General features: G+C 41.8%; 1 protein-coding gene across 2 annotated transcripts in view; it reads left to right on the top strand.

Moving 5' to 3' along the window:
• The first annotated feature begins 18,829 nt into the window (after window positions 1–18,829).
• LOC132378439 (aryl hydrocarbon receptor-like) overlaps window positions 18,830–22,093 on the top strand; it is a 194,690-nt gene continuing 191,426 nt past the window's right edge. For both annotated transcript variants that reach the window (XM_059945360.1, XM_059945359.1), the window contains exons 1-2: window positions 18,830–19,016; window positions 19,449–19,521. Coding sequence is in view for 1 of the 2 variants with exons in the window: in XM_059945359.1 (XP_059801342.1) it covers window positions 19,460–19,521 (62 nt within the window). In the remaining variant the exon portion in view is untranslated. The remainder of the gene's footprint in view (window positions 19,017–19,448; window positions 19,522–22,093) is intronic.

The raw sequence follows: 22,093 nt of genomic DNA, 5'->3' as shown, positions 1-22,093 counted from the left end.
CCTTTGCATCTCTGCATTTTGAATTTTCTCCCCATCTAAATAATAGTCTGCCCATTTATTTCTTCCACCAAAGTGCATGACCATACACTTTACAACATTGTATATCATTTGCCACTTCTTTGCCCATTCCCCTAAACTATCTAAGTCTCTCTGCAGGTTCTCTGTTTCCTCAACACTATCCACTCCTCCACCTATCTTTGTATCATTGGCAAATTTAGCCACAAATCCATTAATACTGTAGTCCAAATCATTGGCATACATTGTAAAAAGCAGTGTCCCAACATCAACCCCTGTGGAACTCCACAGGTAACCGGCAGCCAGCTAGAATAGGATCCCTTTATTCCCACTGTTTTCTGCTGATCAGCCAATGCTTCACCCATGCCAGTAATTCCCCTGTAATTTCATGGGCTCTTACTAAGCAGCCTCATGTGCGGCACCTTGTCAAAGACCTTCTGAAATTCCGAATACACCACATCCACTGCATCTCTTTTGACTACCCTGCTTGTAATTTCCTCAAAAAATTGCAGTAGGTTTGTCAGGCAGGATTTTCCTTTCAGGAAACCATGCTGACTTTGGCCTATCTTGTCATGTGCTTCCAGGTACTCCGTAATTTCACCCCTAACAATTGATTCCAACAACTTCCCAATCACTGATGTCAGGCTAACAGGTCAATTGTTTCCTTTCTGCTGCCTCCCACCCTTCTTAAATAGCGGAGGAACCTTTGCAATTTTCTGGTATCTGGTACAATGCCAGAATCTATCGATTCTTGAAGGATCATTGTTAATGCCTTTGCAATTTCTCCAGCTACTTCCTTCAGAACACAAGGGTGCATTTCATCAGGTCCAGGAGATCTATCCACCCTCAGATCATTAAGTTTCCTGAGCACCTTCTCAGTCGTAATTTTCACTGCACATGCTTCACTTCCCCGATACTCTTGAATGTCCAGTGCACTGCAGATGTCTTCCACTGTGGACTGATGCAAAATACCCATTCAGTTCCTCTGCCATCTCTGTGGTCTCTCATTAGAATATCTCCAGCATCATTTTCTATTGGTCATACAGTATACCTATTCTTGACTCTCTTTTACCCTTTATATACTTTAAAAAGCTTTTAGTATCTTCTTTGATAATAGTCACCATCTTCCTCTCATAATTCATCTTTCCTTCCTAATGACCTTCTCAGTTTTCTTCTGCAAGATTTTAAAAGCTTCCCAATCTTCTATCTTCCACTAGCTTTGGCTTCCTTGTATGCCCTCTCTTTTGCTTTTACTTTGGCTCTGACTTCACTTGCCAACCATGGTAGTGTCATTCTTCCATTTGAAAATTTCTTTTTATTTGGAATATATCTGTCTTGTGTTACCCTCATTTTTCACAGAAACTCCAGCCATTGCTGCTCTGCTGTCCTTCCTGCTAGTGTCCTTTCCAGTTAACTTTGGCTGGTTTCCCTCTCATGCCATTGTAATTTCCTTTATTCCACTGAAATACCAACACATTGGAATTTAGTTTCTCCTTCTCAAATTTCAAAGTGAACTCGATCATACTGTGATCATTGTTTCCTAAGGGTTCCTTAACCTTAAGCTCTCTTATCACCTCTGGATCATTGCACAACACCCAATCCAGCACAGCCGATCCCCTAGTGGGCTCAACAACAAGCCATCCCTTAGACATTCTACAAATTCTCTCTCCTAAGGTCCAGTACTGCCCTGGTTTTCTTAATCCACTTTCATGTTAAAATCTCCAATGATTATCATGACATTGCCTTTCTGACACACCTTTTCTATCTCCTGCTACAATTTGTAATCCACATCCCGGCTGCTGTATACAACTGCCATTAGGGTCCTTTTACACTTGCCATTTCTTAACTCAACCCATAGAGATTCTACACATTCCAATCCTAGGTCATCCCTTTCTAATGACTTAATATTATTTCTTATTCACAGGGCCACACACCCACTCTGCCTCCTAACCTATCTTTCCGATACACTGTATATCCTTGGATGTTCAGCTCCCAATGGCAGCCATCCTTTAGCCAAGTTTCAGAAATGGCCATAACTTCATACTTGCCAATCTGTAGCTGAATTTCAAGATCGTCCATTTTATTCCTTATGCTGTGTGCATTCAAATACCACACTTTCAGTACAGTATTTGTTGATTTCTGTTTTAACTGCACCATGTCTCTATTGCCCTGTAATTCAACCCACTGGCTGTGATTATGCCTCATCTCCTGACTGTCCTTTCTATCATCTCTGTTGCATGCTATCTTTAATTTATTTCTGTTTTCCCCTTCCTCAGCCCTATCACTGCGGTTCCCATCCCCCTGCCGAAATAGTTTAAACCCTCCCTAACAGCTCTATTAAACCTGCCTGTTAGGATGTTGGACCCCTTTGGGTTCAGGTGTAACCCATCCTTTTTGCACAGGTTGTACCACCCCCAGAAGAGGCCCCAGTGATCCAGGGATATGAACCCCGTCCCCTACACCAGTCTCTCGGCCACACATTAATATGCCTGATCATACTATTCTTGCAGTCGTTAGCATGTGGCACAGGCAACAATCCTGAGATTACTGCCCTGGAGATCCTGCTTTTCAACTTCCTACCTAACTCACTGAATTCTCTCTTCAGGACCTCCTCCCTTTTTCTACCTATGTCATTGGTTCCAACATGTACCAAGACTCTCCCTTCACAAAACTCTGCACTTAATCCAAGACATCCCGTACCCTGGCACCTGGGAGGCAACACACCATGCGGGTGTCTCTATCAGGCTGACAGAACGTCCTGTCTGTTTCCCTCACTGTGGAATCCCCTATGACTACCGCATTCCTCATCGTCCTCTTTCCCTTCTACACCAGCGAACCAGGCTCAGTGCCAGAGACCCGATCACCGTGTCGTCCTCTGTCAGGTCACCCCCCTCAACAGCATCCAAAACGAGATAACAATTACTGAGGGGGATGGCCACAGGGGTGTTCTCATGCAAATGGACAAAGACAGCTCATCTTTACAATGTCTTTAAAGTGCTACACAGAACCACTAGATTACTGTCAAAACTTCATGGATTAGATTAGATGCTAAGATTATGTAAAACAAATTCATATACTCTGAAGTATTGTTGGAAACCATTGTTCTTAAATAATACTTTTTATAAGATTTATACTTTTTAAACACAGTATGTGGTAGTCCATCCCCACTCACTGGCAGAAAGTGGTATAGCAGCTAAATTAACGGTTTATCACCTTCCTCATTTTTCCAAGTATTAGCTCATTACCCACGTGATGTAATTGTTTTAATTATGTAGCCTATTAACTTGTTTATTCCTATCCAAGGAATTTCTGAGCTTCTCTATAAAAGTGATGGATTTTTCAGAGGTGCAATCTTTGTTTCTTTTTTGTTGTCTTTGCGTTTTTTGCATTGTTTCTTTATTTAGTTTGTTTAGTATTTGTATGTTGTTTGTACTTTAGAATGAACTGAAATGTTAGAATTAAGACTGCTCATCATTCCTGACTCCTGGAAGAACCAAAAGAATCAGAAAGTAAACAGAAATTCAACAGTAAAGGGGCAAAGGTTTATCTTAATGGTGCTTCTGAGGAATGCTGATGGAATTTAAGGTGTTATATACAGGGTGATGCAATTCAAGTAGGGTTAGAAAACACCTTTCACAGAGTATCCAAAAAATAACAGATGATCTCTCAATTATTCAAATTATTTAGTATCTACTCAGCCACAAATATTAAATAATTCCTTTGTCGTCAGACTTGGACTCTCTGCTTAAACATCGCCAAACAAAGAGTTCTGAACTTACTCATCCAAAGTCAGCACCATATCTGAAAGAAGCTGCAGAGGGTTGTAAACTTAGTTGGCTCCATCTTGGGTACTAGCCTACAAAGTACCCAGGACATCTTCAAGGAGCAATGTATCAGAAAGGCAACGTCCATTATTAAGGACCCCCGTCACCCAGGGCATGCCCTTTTCTCACTGTTACCATCAGGTAGGAGATACAGAAGCCTGAAGGCACACACTCAGTGATTCAGGAACAGCTTCTTCCCCTCTGCCATCCGATTCCAAAATGGACATTGAATCTGTGAATGCTACCTCACTTTTTAAATATATATTATTTCTATTTTTGCACTATTTTTAATCTATTCAATATATGTATACTATAATTGATTGATTGATTTACTATTAATTTTTTTCTTCTACATTATGTATTGCATTGAACTGCTGCTGCTAAGTTAACCAATTTCATGACATATGCCAGTGATAATAAACCTGAGTCTGATTTTGATATCTTTCCTCCTGGGAACAGTCCTTGTGAGATCTGACGACAGAGCAGGATCTTGTTGAAATCCTCATTGTTTCTGTTGAGGAATCCATTCTTGAACTGTATTTCACATTAGACTTGACACAGGATTCATAAACCCATTGATTTCAATGGAAGTTTTCTAGCTGTGGCAAAGAAAAACACAGGGAAAGTAAACGCAACACACACACAATGTTGAAGGAACTCAGCAGATCAGGCAACATCCAATATTTTGGGCTGAGACCCGTCTTCAGGACTGAGAAGGAAGGGGGCAGATGCTAGAATAAAAAGGTTGGCCAGGGAAGGAGACTGGCTAGAAGGTGGTAGGTAAAGGCAGGTGGGTGGCAAAGATTCTGGAGAGGAAGAATTCTGATAGGAGAGGAGAGTGGACCATAGGAGAAAAGGAAGAAGGTGGAGACCCAGAGAGAAGTGATAGGCAGGTGAGAAGAGGTAAAATGCCAGAATTTTACCTCTTGGCCATGGCAGGCAGGATTAAGGAAAACCCCAAGGCATTCTACAAGTATGTGAAGAGCAGCTGGATAAGACGTGAAAGAAGAGGACCTATCAAATGTGACAGTGGGAAAGTGTGTATGGAACCGGAGGAAATAGCAGAGGTACTTAATGAATACTTCAGTATTCACTACGGAAAAGGATCTTGGTGATAATAGTGACGACTGGCAGCAGATTGAAAAGCTTGAGCATGTAGATATTAAGAAAGAGGATGTGCTGGAGCTTTTGGAAAGCATCAAGTTGGATAAGTTGCCAGGCCTGGATGAGATGTACCCCAGGCTACTGTGGGAGGCTAGGGAGGAGATTGCTGAGCCTTTGGCAATGATCTTTGCATCATCAATAGGGACGGGACAGGTTCCAGAGGATTGGAGGGTTGCAGATATTGTTCCTTTATTTAAGAAAGAGAGTAGATAGACCAGGAAATTATAGACCAATGAGTCTTACCTCAATGGTTGGTAAGTTGATGGAGAAGATCCTGAGAGGCAGGATTTATGAACATTTGGAGAGGTATAATATGATTAGGAATAGTCAGCATGGCTTTAACAAGGGCAGGTCATGCCTTACGAGTCTATTGAATTTTTTGAGGATGTGACTAAACACATTGATGAAAGAAGAGCAGTCGGTGTAGTGTATATGGATTTCAGCAAAGCATTTGATAAGGTTCCCCGTGCAAGGCTTATTGAGAAAGTAAGGAGGCATGGGATCCAAGGGGACGTTGCTTTGTGGATCCAGAACTGGCTTGCCCACAGAAGGCAAAGAGTGGTTGTACACTGGTCATATTCTGTATGGAGGTCAGTCACCAGTGGAGTGCCTCAGGGATCTGTTCCGGGACCCTTACTCTTCGTGACTTTTATAAATGACCTGGATGAGGAAGTGGAGAGATGAGTTAGTAAGTTTGCTGATGACACCAAGGTTGGAGGTGTTATGGATAGTCAGAGGTTACAGTGGGACATTGATAGTTGCAAAACTGGGCTGAGAAGTAGCAGATGGAGTTCAACCCAGATAAGTGTGAAGTGGTTCATTTTGGTAGGTCAAATATAATGGCAGAATATAGTATTAATGGTAAGACTCTTGGCAGTGTGGAGGATCAGAGGGATCTTGGGGGCCTGAGTCCATAGGACTCTCAAGGCTGCTGCGCATGTTGAGTCTGTGGTTAAGAAGGCATATGGTGTATTGGCCTTCATCAATCAAGGGATTCGGTTTAAGAGCTGAGAGGTAATGATGAAGCTCCATAGGACCCTGGTCAGACACCACTTGGAGTACTGTGCTCAGTTCTGGTTGCCTCACTACAGGAAGGATGTGGAGACCATAGAAAGGGTGCAGAGGAGATTTACAAGGATGTTGCCTGGATTGAGGAGCATGTCTTATAAGAATAGGTTGAGTGAACTCGACCTTTTCTCCCTTGGAGCAATGGAGGATGAGAGGTGACCTAACAGAGGCGTATAAGATGTTGAGAGGCGTCGATTGTGAGGATAGTCAAAAGCTTTTTCCCAGGGATGAAATGGTTGCCACAAGAGGACACAGGTTTAAGTTGCTGGGGAGTAGGTACAGAGGAGATGTCAGGGATAAGTTTTTTACTCAGGGAGTGGTGAGTGTGTGGAATGGGCTGCCGGCTGCAGCCTCCAGTGGTGGAGGCGGATACGGTAAGGTCTTTTAATCTCATTACTCAATGTTAATACTAAAATCCTTTCTTAAGTTCTGGCTTGTAGGATTGAGAATATTCTATCTTCTATTATTTCTCATGATCAGACTGGATTTGCTAAAAACCGATATTCCCATTTTAATATATTAAAATATATTAATGTATTAAATGTTATTTACTCTCCCTCCCAGGGGATATTGGAATGTGTGATATCCTTAGCTGCTGAGAAGGCCATCGATCGGGTTGAATGGAATTATTTATTTAAAACCTTAGAAAAATCTAATTTTGGACCAGATTTTATTCAATGAATTAAATTACTTTATTTATCTCCTTCTGCTCAGGTTGTTACTAATTTTCAACATTCCAAACCATTTAAACTTCATTGCGGAACTAGACAAGGCTGTCCGTTGAGCTTTTTGCTCTTTGATCTAGCTTTAGAACCTCTTGCCATTGCTTTTCGAGGATCTAATGATATCTGTGGTGTTTTAAGGAGAGGTATTACTCACAAAATTTCGCTTTACGCTGATGATATATTGCTGTTTATCTCTGCTGTTGAGACCTCGTTACCTTGTGTACTTTCTTTACTCTCCCGTTTTAGCCACTTTTCAGGATATAAATTGAACCTACATAAGAGTGAATTTTTTAAAAGTAATTTGGTATCAATTAAAACTAATCCCCCTCTTAAAGTTGTAAGGAATCAATTTACTTATTCGGGTGTAACGGTCACTAAGAATTACAACCACCTGTTTAAAGAAAACTTTCTTACTTTATTGAATCATGAAAAAAGGATATCATTAAATTGGTCAGCTCTTCCAGTATCGTTGATTGGACGAATTAATTCTATTAACATGCATATTCTACCTAAATTTATATATCTTTTTCAGGCTTTACCTGTTTTTATTCCTAAATCCTTTTTTTGGCTCTCTTGATTCTATTTTATCCTCTTATATATGGAAAAATAAATGTTTTTATTTAAATAAAGTTCACCTTCAAAAATCTAAAAAGTCTGGAGGTTTAGCCTTACCTAATTTAGGTTTTATTACTGGGCAGTTAACATACGATATCATACGTTTTGGTTATATTATATTAATCGTGTAGACTGTCCGGTATGGACTTCTTTAGAAGCCAACTCTGTTAATAAATTTTCTGTTATTTCTCTTCTTGGATCCTCACTTCCTTTATCTGTAAGTAAACTAACTGATAATTTAATTGTTAAACATACTCTGAGGATCTGGATACAATTTAGAAAACACTTTGGTTTATTGAGATTTTCCCTTTCAAGTCCCATTTATTCTAATTTTTTTAAACCCTCAATGACTGATTTAGTTTTTAAAGAATGGGACAGGTTGGGTATTAAATGTTTTGGGGATCTGTTTGTTGGAGGAAACCCATTTTCATTTGAGCAATTGTCAGCTAAATATAGCTTACCCAAAACTCACTTTTTTAGATATTTACAAATCAGGGACTTTTTAAGATCTCATTTATGTACATTTCCTATAAGCTCAGATAAGAACTTACTAGATGTAATTTTTAGTTTGACAGCTTTTCATAATGGTTCAATATCTAATATTTATGGTATGTTACTGGAGAAGAGGAATGTTCCTTTAGACAAAATTAAGAATTTCTGGGAACCAGATTTACAGACATCAATATATGAGGAAACTTGGAATGAAATTTGTACACTGGTTAATACTTCATCGCTATATGCTCGTCATTCCCTCATACAATTTAAGGTGGTACATGGAGCTCATATGACTAAGGATAAGCTATCTCATTTTTTTTCAGATATATCACCCTACTGTAACAGATGTAATACTGGAGAAGCTTCATTAATTCATATGTTTTGGACTTGTCTGAATCTTGAGAAATATTGGAAGGAAGTTTTTCAAACTTTTCCCTTACTTTTTAAAGTCAATTTTAAGCCTAACCCTTTGATGGCCCTATTCGGTATTGTTGCAGGGCAAGATATTAAGCTGAAGGCATCTGATTTACATATTTTGGCCTTTAGCTCTCTTACAGCTAAGAGGAAGCTTTTGTTTAAATGGAAAGATGTTTTTCCTCCTACTCATGCTGAATGGTTAAGCGACGTTGTGTCATGTTTAGATTTAGGGAAGATTCGTTGTTCAATTTCTGAATCTCGTCAAGAGTTTCAAACATTGTAAGGACCTTTTCTGAATTATTTTCAAAACCTTCAATATGTTGTTTAAACTCAGATGTTGGCTATTATTAATTTTTGTTATATGAGAAGGTATTTACCTCCTTTTCTCTTAATGAACAGCTTCAGTCTTGGTAGGGGTTAGATTCTTTTATTTTGTAATCAATTAGTATAGTTCAATATAAGTATTGATTAACTTGTATGAATACGGGGTAATGAGATTGTTATTATGAACAGAAATAATGTAATTGGTAGTTTTTAAAAATCTTTTTTGACCTGTGATATACACCTTCTTCTACTCTGTATTCTTCTATGTAGAAACTAATAAAATTATTAGAAAGAGACTTCTGGATCGGTACATGGAGCTTAGAAAAATAGAGGACTATAGGTAATCCTAGTAATTTCTAGGGTAGGGACATGTTCGGCACAACCTTGTGGGCCAAAGTATTGTGCTGTAGGTTGTGCTGTAGGTTTTCTATGATTCTATGAATGGTTATGCGACGTTATGTCATGTTTAGATTTAGAGAAGATTCGTTGTTCAATTTCTGAATCTCGTCAAGAGTTTCAAACATTGTAAGGACCTTTTCTGAATTATTTTCAAAACCTTCAATATATTGTTTAAACTCAGATGTTGGCTATTATTAATTTTTGTTATATGAAAGGAAGTGGGATGGCTGAGGGATTTTTTTTTACTGAAAGGAGAAATCGATATTTGTGCCATCAGGTTGAAGGATACCAAGACAGAATATGAGGAGTTGCTCCTCCACTCTGAGGGTGGTCTCATCTTGGCACAAGAGGAGGCCATAGCCTGACATGTTGGAACAGGAATGGGAATCTGAATTAAAATGCTTGGCCACTGGGAGGTTCTGCTTTGGACAGAAGTGCTCGACGAAGCGGTCCCAATTTACAACAGGTCTCACCAAGGTAGAGGAGGTTGTATCAGAGCACCAGACACAATGGCGAAAGTAACTTACTTACCTTTTAACCACTTGTGGTTCATTTTACGGTTTAATTTTGTAAGTTCTTTAAGATTGTAATTTTAAAATTTGTTAAATTATTTTCAAATCTCAAAACAATGCAATCAATATTTCATAAACGTTACTGTACACAACAATTTTACCCCCAGCAAATCTGGGGATGAAGTGTTGCCAGAAGTTAAAACTATCTGGGGAGTTTCTAGGATAAAGGCTTTCCGAAATATCCTTCCATGCCTTGATGTCATTCAAGGCGTTTTTCCAACACTGTGGAGTGCTTTGGGCCAGCAAAGTAGGATCTCTACATCCAGATTAGACAAGAATGGGAGAAGGCAAATGTTACTGTAATTAGGCCATGGAGTTTGATATTGACTCCAGGACAGATTACAGAGTAGGAGGTGTTTGCTGTCTTGATGCCCGTTAGGTACACAAACAGACCCTTTGACCCATCTAGTTCATGCCAAACCACTTAAACTGCCTAGTCCCATCAACCTGAATCTGGACCGTAGCCCACATACCTCTCCCTTCCTTCTCTTAAACGTTGAAAACAAAATTGAAATCACATCGCTAGCAGCTTGTTCCACACTCTCACAACCCTCTGAGTGAAGAAATTTCACCTATCACCCTTAACCATGACCTCTAGTTGTAGTCTCACTCAATCTCAGTGGAAAATGCTTGCATTTACCCCCTCTATACCCCTCATCATTTTGTATGCCTCTATCAAATCTCCCTTTAATCTTCTACTTTCTGGGGAATAACATTCTAAATCTTACACAACTTCAACATAACACCCCAAATCCTGTACTCAATACTTTGATCTATAAAGCCCAGTGCAAAAGTTTTCTTTATGACCATATCTACTTGTGCCGCCACTTTCAATGAATTGTGGACCTGTATGCCCAGATCCTTTTGTTCTACCGTGCTCCTCTGCACCCTACTCTTCACTGTTTAAGACATTCCCTAGTTGGTCCTCCCAAAGTGAAAAACCTCACACTTGCCTGTATTAATTTCCATCTCCCATTTTCCAGCTTTCCAGCTTTCCAGATCCTGCTGCCAACTTTGATAGACACTACACCCCTAATCTTGGTGTCATCTGCAAATTTGTTAACCAAATTATCATCCAGATTGTAGATATAGATGCCAAACAACAACGGACCCAGCACTGATCCCTGTGGCGCTCCACTAGTCACAGGCCTCCAGCCAGAGGAGCAGCCTACCACTACCACTCTCTGGCTTCTCCCACAAAGCCAACGTCCAATCCAATTTACAATCTCATCTTGAATGCTGAGCGACTGAACTTTCTTCCCCAACCTTGGGAAGTTGTCAAATGCCTTGCTAAAGTCCATATAGACAACATTCACTTCTTTGCCTTCATCAGCTTTCCTGGTAAATTCCTTGGAAAAACTCGGTTAGTCATCACCTAACATGCACAAAGCCATGCTGACTCAATCTAATCAGTTCCTGTCTGTGCAAATATTCATATATCTGGTCCCTTAGAATATCTTCCAATAATTTTTCCACCACTGATGTCAGGCTCACCTGCCTATGATTTCCTGGTGTACTCTTAAAGGTTTTCTTTAACGGCAGATCACCATTAGATATCCTCTAATCCTCTGGTAACTCATCTGTTACTAAAGATGATTTAAGTATCTCTGCTAGGGCATCTGCAATTTCTTCACTTGCCGACCAGAGGTCTTGAGGGAACAGCTTACAGACCCTGGGGATTTGGCCACCCTAATTTGCCTCAAGACAGCAATCACCTCCTCCTCTGGAATCTGTACAGGGTCCGTGACCTCGCTGCTGCTTTGCCTCACTTCTATAGACCCTGTGTGTTATGGTCCAGTCTGGAGCCCGCATTCCGGGTCTTGATCCGGTCCGCGGACTCCAGGTCTTGTAGCCGTCCCTTCTTTCGCCCTTGGGCCCAATTAGTCACACCTGTGGATCATCGTGGCTTGTTGGGGCTCAAGGAGGCACACCTGATGCCCAACGGCTGGCGGTGTATATAGGGGGCTCTGGGACTGAGTGGAGTTGAGGGTTGTCCTGCTTATCCTGTTCCTCTGGTTGCCGTGGCTTGGATTTCCCCTCGTTAAAGATGAGTCCTTCGAGTAAGTCTGGCAGTCACCCTGGACCTAGTTCTCTTCCTATCCCTTGCCTCTGTTGGGCAAGCCTGGCTGGACTGCTGTTGCCCAGCAGGGGACTCTGCCCCTTTCCATCCCTTGCTGCTGATGGGTTCTGCCTCACAACCTACCCAAGTGCCCTGTGACCTGCTCAGGCCCCTGTGCTCCTGCCTGGGAGGTCTGGGCCCTGCCTAGGAGTTATGCGGCCTGCCCAGAGGTCTCTGCCCATACCTATCCCTTGTTGTCAATGGGTTGTGCCCTGCAACCTACCCAGGTGCCCTGTGACCTGCCCAGACCCCATGTTCCTGCCTGGGAGGTCTGGGCCCTGCCTAGGAGTTATGAGGCCTGCCCAGAGGTCTCTCCCCCTACCTATCCCTTGCTGTTGATAGGTTGTGCCCTGCAACCTGCCCTGTGACCTGCTCAGGGACTGTGCTCCTGCCCAGGAGGTCTGGGCCCTGCCTAGGAGTTATGAGGCCTGCCCAGAGGTCTCTCCCCCTACCTATCCCTTGCTGTTGATAGGTTGTGCCCTGCAACCTGCCCTGTGACCTGCTCAGGGACTGTGCTCCTGCCTGGGAGGTCTGGGCCCTGCCTAGGAGTTATGAGGCCTGCCCAGAGGTCTCTCCCCCTACCTATCCCTTGCTGTTGATAGGTTGTGCCCTGCAACCTGCCCTGTGACCTGCTCAGGGACTGTGCTCCTGCCTGGGAGGTCTGGGCCCTGCCTAGGAGTTATGCGACCTGCCCAGTGAACTCTGGGATCCTGCCTTGCCTGAACTCTAAGACTCTCCTGGAACCCCAGAATCACCTTGAACGTCACGTCCCTCACGTACAACATGTTCACCGCATCTTGTTTATCGTTTAGTTGTACCTGTCCTGTCCCTAGTTCTTCAGTGTCCTGCACTTGGGTCCAGCTTCCTGTCCCCTTATGACAGAATGACCCCCCCCCCCCACCCCAGCATGGACCCAGCAACACAGGCACTGTAGTCACGTCCTGTCACGCAGGGGTCCCCTATTGTCTGAACATTCCGCCACCCACCCGTATCTTCTCTAGCTCTAGAGACCCTCCTCAGTCGCCTGGAGGCTCCCTTTGATGGGTGGGGGGGGGGGGAGTGGGAGGTTACTGTTATGGTCCGGTCTCCGGTCCGTGGACTCTGGGTCTTGTTGCCGTCCCTCCTTTCACCCTTGAGCTGTCGTGATTTCTTGAAATAACCAGGAGATGTAGAAGATTCTTTGAGAAATTTAAGCCTTTATTTGCAAACAAAAGCTGAGACAATCAAAGAGGGTGCCACTAATTGCCTGCCAAGCCCTAGTTCACAGTATTTTTTATAGTAATTTCTTATCTTAGTTTCATTGGCATATACTTGTTATAGTGCCTTGACTGGTTCTCATCCCATCACACCATCGCACGATCCTGTCTAGTCTACTCCTTGGAACACGTGTTCCCCTTCCCGGCCATGACTGGTCCCCATACCATCACACCACTCCATAGCCCATACTTACTCTAGTCTACTCTCTGGAACATGTGTCCCCCTTCCCGGCCTTGACTGGTTTTCATACCATCACACCACTCCATAGCCCGTCTACCACCATTACCTCTACATGCTTATCTTCACTGTTAGCTACATTCTTAAGGCACTGATGTGTTCAATAGTACAGAGACAATACAGAGATTTCATTCTGGCTAATAAATTGGATACATAGCAAATAGCAAACACAAGGCTGGTTACATAGTTTTGATTACAGAGCAAACAATGCAACTTTATTCTCCAATATAATCCAATTAGTCACACCTGCGGATCATCGTGGCTTGTTGGGACTCAAAGAGGCGCACGTGATGCCCATCGGCTGACGGTGTATACAGGGGGCTCTGGGACTGAGTGGAGTTGGGGGGTTGTCCTGCCTATCCTGTTCCTCTGGCTTGGAGTTCCCCTTGTTAAAGATGAGTTCTTCGAGTAAGTCTGGCAGTCACCCTGGACCTAGTTCCCTTCCTATCCCTTGCCTCTGTTGGGCAAGCCTGGTCGAACTGCTGTTGCCTGGTGGGGGGACTCTGCCCCTTTCCATCCATTGCTGCCAACCAGTTGTGCCCTGCAACCTACCCAGGTGTCCCGTGACCTGCCCAGGCCCCTGTGTTCCTGCTTGGGAGGTCTGGGCCCTGTCCAGCAGTTATGCGGTCAGCCCAGTGAACTCCGGGATCCTGTCTTGCCTGAACTTTAAGTCTCTCCCGGAACCCCAGAATCACCTTGAACGTCACATCCCTCACACACACCACAGTCACCACATCTTGTCAATCATTTAGTTGTTCCCATCCTGCCCCTAGTACTTCAGTGCCTGGGTCCTGCAGTTGGGTCCAGCCTCCTGTCCCCTTATGACACTGTGTCCATATCCTGCATAAAGATACATGCAAAAAATCCATTTAAAATCTCCCTCTTCTCTTTTGGTTCCATGAATATATTACCATTCTGATCTTTCAAGGACCAATTTTGTCCCTTGCTATTCTTTTGCTTTTAGTATAACTGTAAAAGCCCTTAGAATTCTCCTGCATCTTGTCTGCTAGAGCAACCTCATGCCTTCTTTTAGCCCTCCTGATTTTTCTTAAATGTTCTCTTGCATTCCTTATACTCGTGAAGTACCTCACTTGTTCCTATCTGCCAATACCTGCTATGCACCTCCTGTTTTTTTTAAACCAGGGCCTCAATATCTTTTAAAAACCAAGGTTTCCTTAACCTGTAATCTTTACCTTTTATTCCTACAGGGACATACAAACTTTATACTCTCAAAATTTTACTGTTGCAAGGCCTTCCACTTTACCAAGAAATAGCCTGTCCCAATCCACACTTGTCAGATCCTTTCTGATACCATCAAACTTTCTATTTCCTTCTATTTCTGGCAGTTTAGATGCAACTAGGTGTATTACTGCCCTCTGCAGAATGTACAATTAATTACAGAATTTCAAGAAACTCAAATTCTCAAATATAAACTAGTCACATGTAGAAACAGAATAATAAACTTTTCAACCAGATGGTGGCTCTCTTGGTGGCCAAACAAAGATTTAATAGAAAAACAAAATACATATAAGTCAGACAGCTTCTTGAACAATATTCTTCTTTCAATTTTATATCGATCACAACTCAGCAAAACATGTTGAACTGTCTCTGGACTACCACAGTCACGTAATCCAGCTGGATGTTTTTCTATTATCTTTAAGTAATACTTTAGCCCACAATGCCCCAACCTAAGTCTTGTTAATTTCACCATATCTCTATGATTTAATGAGTAACAGTCTGAGACCTTTTTAACTAGAAGGTGACTAGAAAAGAAATGCCTTCCCTTTAATTCACTTTATCAAACCTTCCTTTTCTTCACTTTAGATTTTCTAGCTGAGGACTAGACAATTACAAATAAATTACAATTACCTTTACAGTTAAAGGCAATGAAGGACTTTTTCCTTAATTACCTCAAAACTAATGGCATTGTGATCACTAGATGCAAAGTGTTCCCCTCCACAAACTTTTGTAACCTGCCCTAACTCATTCCCTAAGTCTCATTGGGACTTCTATGTGTTGATTAAGGAAACTTCCCTGACCACATTTGGCAAACTTTATCTCATCAATGCCTTTTACGGTTTGAGAGTCCTAGTCAACACGTGTAAGTATTTCCTTCAGAGCAATAAATGCCAATTGTTTTCATCCTGCCTTGTATTGTTTCACTTACCATTTTAAAATATAAAGCAGCAAAGTCATAACCTCAGCTAAATTAGATTAAACCTAAAGCATCTTGGAAATTAACACATTTTAAATGTTTAATTGAATGAAGAGAAATCCATGGCTTTAATCGTGTGAGTGAGTTTTGTGTTTACAGAATGTGCACAAAACTAAGGAATCTTCTCTAGAATCTAAAGGCTGGTCATCAAGCTAATCATTTGTCTTTTCCCATTGTTATTTAATTGTTTAACCCCAAGATGCAGGGTCATTAAATAATTTAAAACAAAATGGTTTAATAACAGAATATTTTTAAAGCCAGCTGCCAGATGGCAATGCAGCAGAGTAGTACTAACCAGTTCCTTACCATAAAATAAAGCTCACGCATTAACCTGTTTCTCAAACCTGTCGTGTGAATCAAAATATCACAACTTATCTGCATCTTAACTCCAAGTATCTGTTTTCTTGCCATGTTAATGTAAGGTTAAACTACAATTGTAAAACAATGTGACCTGGTCACAAACTTGTAGATCAAGTTTCCTGTCATCTGGCAGTAGATACAGTATATAAAGCACACAAAGCAGCATTCCTTTGGACCACGGTGTTCCCACGAAACATGTATCATACTCAACACATCACATAAACCAAAATATTACCAGAGAGTAGTTACTTGAATATAAGTCAGCATGAATGTAGTGCCCAACACACGTAAGCAGGGAAGTGTAAACAGTACAGTGACGAGACCATGCTGGTGGCAGGGTATTCATTGGTCCAATAACCTGAGGGAAAAAGCTGTAAATCCAGTCTGGCAGTCCTAGTTCTGATACATCAGTACCTCCTTCCTGATGATAGTGAGTCAAAAAAATTGTGGGATGGGTGGTGGAGATGCTCCACAATGCGTTGGACCTTCCATCTGCAACACTCCCGATAAAGTCACAAATAAGGAGGAGGAAGACCCAAGGATCCTCTTGGCAGTTACTGGCTTCTCATCTGAAGATAAAGAAAATTTAGCTTTACGCAAGGATTAAACACCTGAAGTAACTTTCAGATAGAGAGAAAGAAACAAAAGCTCTGGAGTAACTGAGAACAAGTCTACTGCTCTATAAATGTTGAGATATTTTCTTTCTGAATGAATGGAAAAGAGATGCTGAAAGACAAGCCCTCACTGAGGTAGAACACTGTGATAACCACAAATTAGATGGATGATGATGCAACTAACCTCAGTGAGCAGATGCAACAGGGGAGGAAACACATATTCTCCAAGGCATTGCAATCTAAGAAAATTGCAATAATTATTAATTACTAACTGAAATTTGAATAAAACCGGTTGCACTAAGACAATTATCCAGCAGAGGGTGCTGTTCTCCAGAACCTTGGATAAAAATGAGGCTACCAAATTAAATGCATCAAGAAGCTAACTAACTGTATGTCTGTAAATGTTGGTTAAAAGTAAAAGCCATTTTGCTATTGCTTTTGTATATCATCAGTGGTTTTAACTTGTCAGAATATGTCCTTTAATATAAAGTGTCCTTCAAATTGTTTGCCATTCTTCAGGGTTGAGATGATTGATGACTCCTTCTAATGAGACTTCAGAAATAACTAAAGCAACGTACACAAATTGTTGGAGGAAGTCAGCAGGAGAGACAGCATCTATGGAAATGAATAAACAGTCGATGCTTTGGGTCGAGACACTTCCTCGGGACTGACTTGCAAAAATAGTGTACTTATTGTAGCGCCCTGAACATTATGAAGAAGTCCCAAGGTACTTCATGGGAGAGGGAGAATGATTGGACAACACCTGATACCAAGCATTGTATAAAGCCTTAAGACTAGATAACTGCATCTTGCAGAGAGGGGATGTCCAAGCTCGGGGACAAGGCAGCTGAAGGGACAAAGTTGCAACCCCACAACATGCTCAAGTTCAGAATTGGACGATTGTGGACAATTGAAAACAAAAAAAACTATGTATGATGAAAATCTAAAATGTAAGTCAAAATGCTAGAAATACTCCACAGATCAGGCAGCATCTGAAGGGATCAGAAAAAAAAGTTAATGTTTTAGATTAAATGATCCTTCACCATAACTGGATTGTAGAACTGAAGGAGATCATAAGACAAGATGGTAGGATAATTGAATAAAAATTAACATTTTCAAAATTGAAATCTGTTCAAAACTAGATTTGGTAACACAGAAGATATGGAGTAGGAAAACTGGCTCATATTAAACGGGAGCAGCCTGATTGGCCTCAGACAGTGACAGAGATGGTGGATGCAGTCTGTATCCAGCATTTAGCCAGAAGGAAGCTCGCAACATGATTGAAAGACATTTGTTCTTCCCAGTATTTAAATGAAAAACGTCCTATCTTTCATTACTGGAGTCAAATTGTGATAAATCAAATGGAAAGGTCAAGAGGTAGGATTTGACAAATAATATCCTGGGAACATCTAAAATCACATTGCTAAAATAATTGAAAACTACTAATTCAACTTCCATACTCATATCAGTGTATGATTCAGGAATAGTAACCCACATACAGAGGGATGGGCAGCGTCTATGGAGGGTAATGAACCGTCGATGTTTCAGACCAAGGCCCTTCATCAGAACTGGGAAAAAAAGAGTGCAGAAAGCCAGAATAAAATAAGGGGAGGGGAGGGACAACAAGCTGGCGGATGACTGACGGGTCTCTTATTTTCCCTCTTCTCACTTCGTTCATTCCAGTTCTCATGAAGGGTCTCTGTCAATCCTTCATTTCTCGGCGAGTTCCTCCGGTTTTTAGTCCATGGTGTTACTCCAGATTTCCCGCATCTGCAGTATTTCTTGTGTCTCAGTAATAGTAATTTCTTTGTGTTGATTGGAGATTGGAAATAAAATTGAGGATCTATATGCTGGGGGTGCGGGGGTTGGTATTTTGCTCAATACATCGCAAGTAGGTCGACCTTTACACACGGAATGATAAACACCCTGTCTTATTCTGCATGTCCAGCACTTACTTGCTGGAGAATACGCATCAGATAAAACGTTTGAAAATGCTGTTTTTTACCCACTCCCGATGCATTGTCACGAATTTTACTTGGATTTTTCTCTTTAATTGGGCAGATATCTGGGAAGTTGGCATCGATTCAAGCTCGGAGTCCTGCAGTAAAATTAAAATACAATCATGTATATATTTTTTTAAATTTGCCGTTCAGGGAAGTTAGAGATAAGCCGGCTGCTGCTGCTGCTGCAGCCCGTTTCTCTCAGTGCGTGGTGAGTTCAGTTTAATGCCATGTGTACGCGCGGATGAGCGAGTTGGGAGTTTTGAGGACCGTGTCTCTCCGCTCACCACCCCGTGCTACTGTTGTGGATGACATTGCGTGCAAAGACTCTGATGACATTGAATAGGATCCGGTACCTGAAATATAAGGAAGTGAGCCCTTGCTTAGTTGGGTTATTTAAAGCGGCAAAACCACTACTTGGGGCTACATGTTCAGACCTAATGACGACCAGCACCAATTTCTAGACCCATGTTGTCGGATTATATTGAGTAGATGCGCGCGCGCGTGTTTAGTGTAATCTGGAGGCGAGAGGTGCACACTGATACCAACTGGAACTCTTGTTGTATTTCCTCATCTCGAAGCTTGCCCGGGACCAGGTAAGTCTGCTACCCTCTGGAGATGGCTAATTACAGAGGCGAGGACAACAGATCAAGCAGTGAACCCACGGGTAGGCTCGGGGAGTTCAAGTGTTAATGTAACAGGAGCGTTATCTTTGCAGAATTTGTATACGCTTTATGCCCAATCCATTGCCACAGACGTAACTACTGATATGCGGCGGATTTAACGGAGACTGGTCGCATCCCTACATAAGCTCAGAGACCTGGTTAGAAGTTGACGTAACTTTGAAAGTTTGAAGAGGTAGCTGTTACTCTTGACGTGATGGTAACCTGTTTCAGATGATCAATAGCGAGAGAGCCGATGGGATGTGACTGTGCGGAGTCACCGAAAATACACGAGTCAAGGGAGGGAACGGGCAATGGAGCGGAGCGAGCTCAGGCGACTAAAGTAGCACCTGTGACTGTTGGCAGGAGCGAGCACCATGATCCCACTCGGAGAGTGCATGTACGCGGGGAGGAAACGGAGGAAGCCCATTCAGAAACAGTGAGTACTGCAACAGCGCAGAGTCCGTACTTTTATTTTGCCTTAAGTAATTGGTGCCAGTCACTTGCGCGGGGATCGATCAAATTCGCCTTCATTTTGCAACGGAATTCGTTGTAAAACACTCATCGAAAAACTAGTCCTAAATCTTGGAACCGTGTGGAATAAAACGTTTACTGCAAAAGATATGAGACTTTCTTTAAGTAGTTAGCCTTGACATCATTAGTAAAGACAGATAAAACTTAGAGATTTTAAATTGTCAGATGATTTCATATATGTATAAACGGCACCAGTGCTGGGCGTTTATAATCCATTTTTGAAATATATCCACCTATCGAACTCTAAGTGTGTAAATATATCAAATTCTAAAATAGATTGCTTCAGTATTGAACGTGCGGATGCACAGTCCGTTAGTAATTACACTATAAGGAGGTATTATAATTTTATTAATGCATATATTAAAATTGATTGCTTATTCATTAAACCGACAATTGTAAAGTTTAGATGAGCTAAATTGTCACATAAGTGTTTTTAGTCATCCATAAAGAGTTAGTGAAATGGCAAATAATGTTCACGTTTCAGATTATTTGACACATTATCATCCCCCACCCACTTTGCTATAATTAATATCACACAGTTGAATGATAAAATGCATTTTCATCTGTAAATCTTACAAATGGTTTAGAAACTCCTCTGGAATGTGTTTTTAACTTCAGGCTTGCTTCTCGCCCAAGCTGATGCATTTATTTATTAGCTGATGTTACTTTGTTCAATGTTTGACACCTTTTCTGAGTATAAATCACCGTTTAAATGCTAAAGGCAAAGATGATGAAAACTATGAGTTAAATTTGGATTGATCAACTGTTTTCGTTTGCCACATGAGTGTCTTTTCAAAGACTTCTGCGAAGATCCCATGATTTGAATTTGAGTCAAGAAGCAAAGATTCCAAAAGACAAACTGATCCAGCTGCAATTCAGATATAAGTGTAAGGCCAGGCACAAACCCCAGTGCTGCAAGAGAAGTCCATTTTATTGATTAATGAGGCTTCATTCAAACCAAACCCAGAGCACAGTTAGTCCATTTCCGATGTCCTTTTCACACGCTGCCTGATCTTACTCCAACCAGTCAAGCAGGGGTGAAATGTCAACAACATCGCCTCACTTGTTAGCACCCACACACCAGGAGGATGCCCCTACTGCCCCGCACCACCCTGTTGCAACATTGGCAGAAGTGGGGGATAATCTGAAAGGGAGTCGGTGATGTTTCCGCACACATCTGTGCCAGGAGGTGGCTACACAATGAGCAAATTTCCCGCGTGGAGATTCCCGTTGTAGTCAAGAGCCTGTGTTGTGCTCAATCTCCGCAGGAACGTGCCATTCCCTTCCCCCGCCAAACCTTACCCGTCATCTGCTCACTGACCTCCCTTCACTAGCTCCCTGTCCATTTTTCAAGTTCTCGTTCTTGGCTCTGGAAGTCTCCATGGTCTAGGACTCTGGAGCCTCTTCTAAGTCTATCACCTTCTGAGATTTCAATACTTCTCCAATTCTCAGAGCTCTAATATTAGTCACTAGTCAGGATGTCTCATTGTGAGATGGGAACTAAACTTTATTTGAGAACGCTGTGAAAAGATCCTTGAGGCCTTTGTGCCAACTTAAAAACAATGTACAAATTTACACTCAGTGGACACATTGTTAGGTACATACTGGGTGTACGTTGTCGCCCACACTCTTCAAGGTCTACAAACAAGAGAAAATCTGTCCTGCTGAAGAGTTTCGGTCCGAAACGTTGATTATACACTTTTCCAAGATGCTCCCTCCCCTGCTGAGTTCCTCTAGCATTTTGTGTGTGTGTCACTTCAAAGTTTGTCATCTTGTGTGTTTGGAGATGCTCTTCTGCCAACGCAGTTGTGATTGTTTGGGTTTATTTGAGTTACTGTTGCCTTCCTGTCAGCTTGAACCAGTCTAGCCATTCTCCTCAGACCTCTCTCATTAACAAGATGTTTTTACCCACAGAACTGCCACTCACTGGATTTTTTTTTGTTTTTCACATCATTCTCGGTGAACTCTAGATACTGTTGCGCATGAAAATCCCGGGAAGTCAGCAGTGTCCGAGATACTCAGACCACCCCGTCTGGCACCAACAATCACTCTAAGGCCAAGGTCACTTCCCTAATCTGATATTAGGTGTAAATAACATCTGAACCTCTGACCATGTCTGCATGCTTTTGTGCATTGAGTTGCTACCACGTGATTGGCTGATTAGATATTTGTATTAATGATCAGGTGTTGTATATAATACAGTGGCCACTGAGTGCAAGTTATTATTGATGACAAGAGTTTTATGAGACAATGAAGCCCATCTTAAACATGTCATTTTGGGTAATCTTGTAATTGTATCCATTTAATATAAATGTTCAAAATATTGAAAAGGCCTAATTTTATACATAGGCTCTAAGGTGGAGGAGAGGGGAGACTTTTAATCCCTTCCATTTTTCTATTTGTCTAGGTCTGTCAGACAGCCAACTTCTAAAGTTAGCACCATCCCGGTTCTTTAGCACCATTATTTCACAGGACCT

Source organism: Hypanus sabinus, chromosome 20 (assembly GCF_030144855.1).
Source record: "Hypanus sabinus isolate sHypSab1 chromosome 20, sHypSab1.hap1, whole genome shotgun sequence".
Lineage (NCBI taxonomy): Eukaryota > Metazoa > Chordata > Chondrichthyes > Myliobatiformes > Dasyatidae > Hypanus > Hypanus sabinus.
This window is presented reverse-complemented; position numbering and strand designations above follow the sequence as displayed.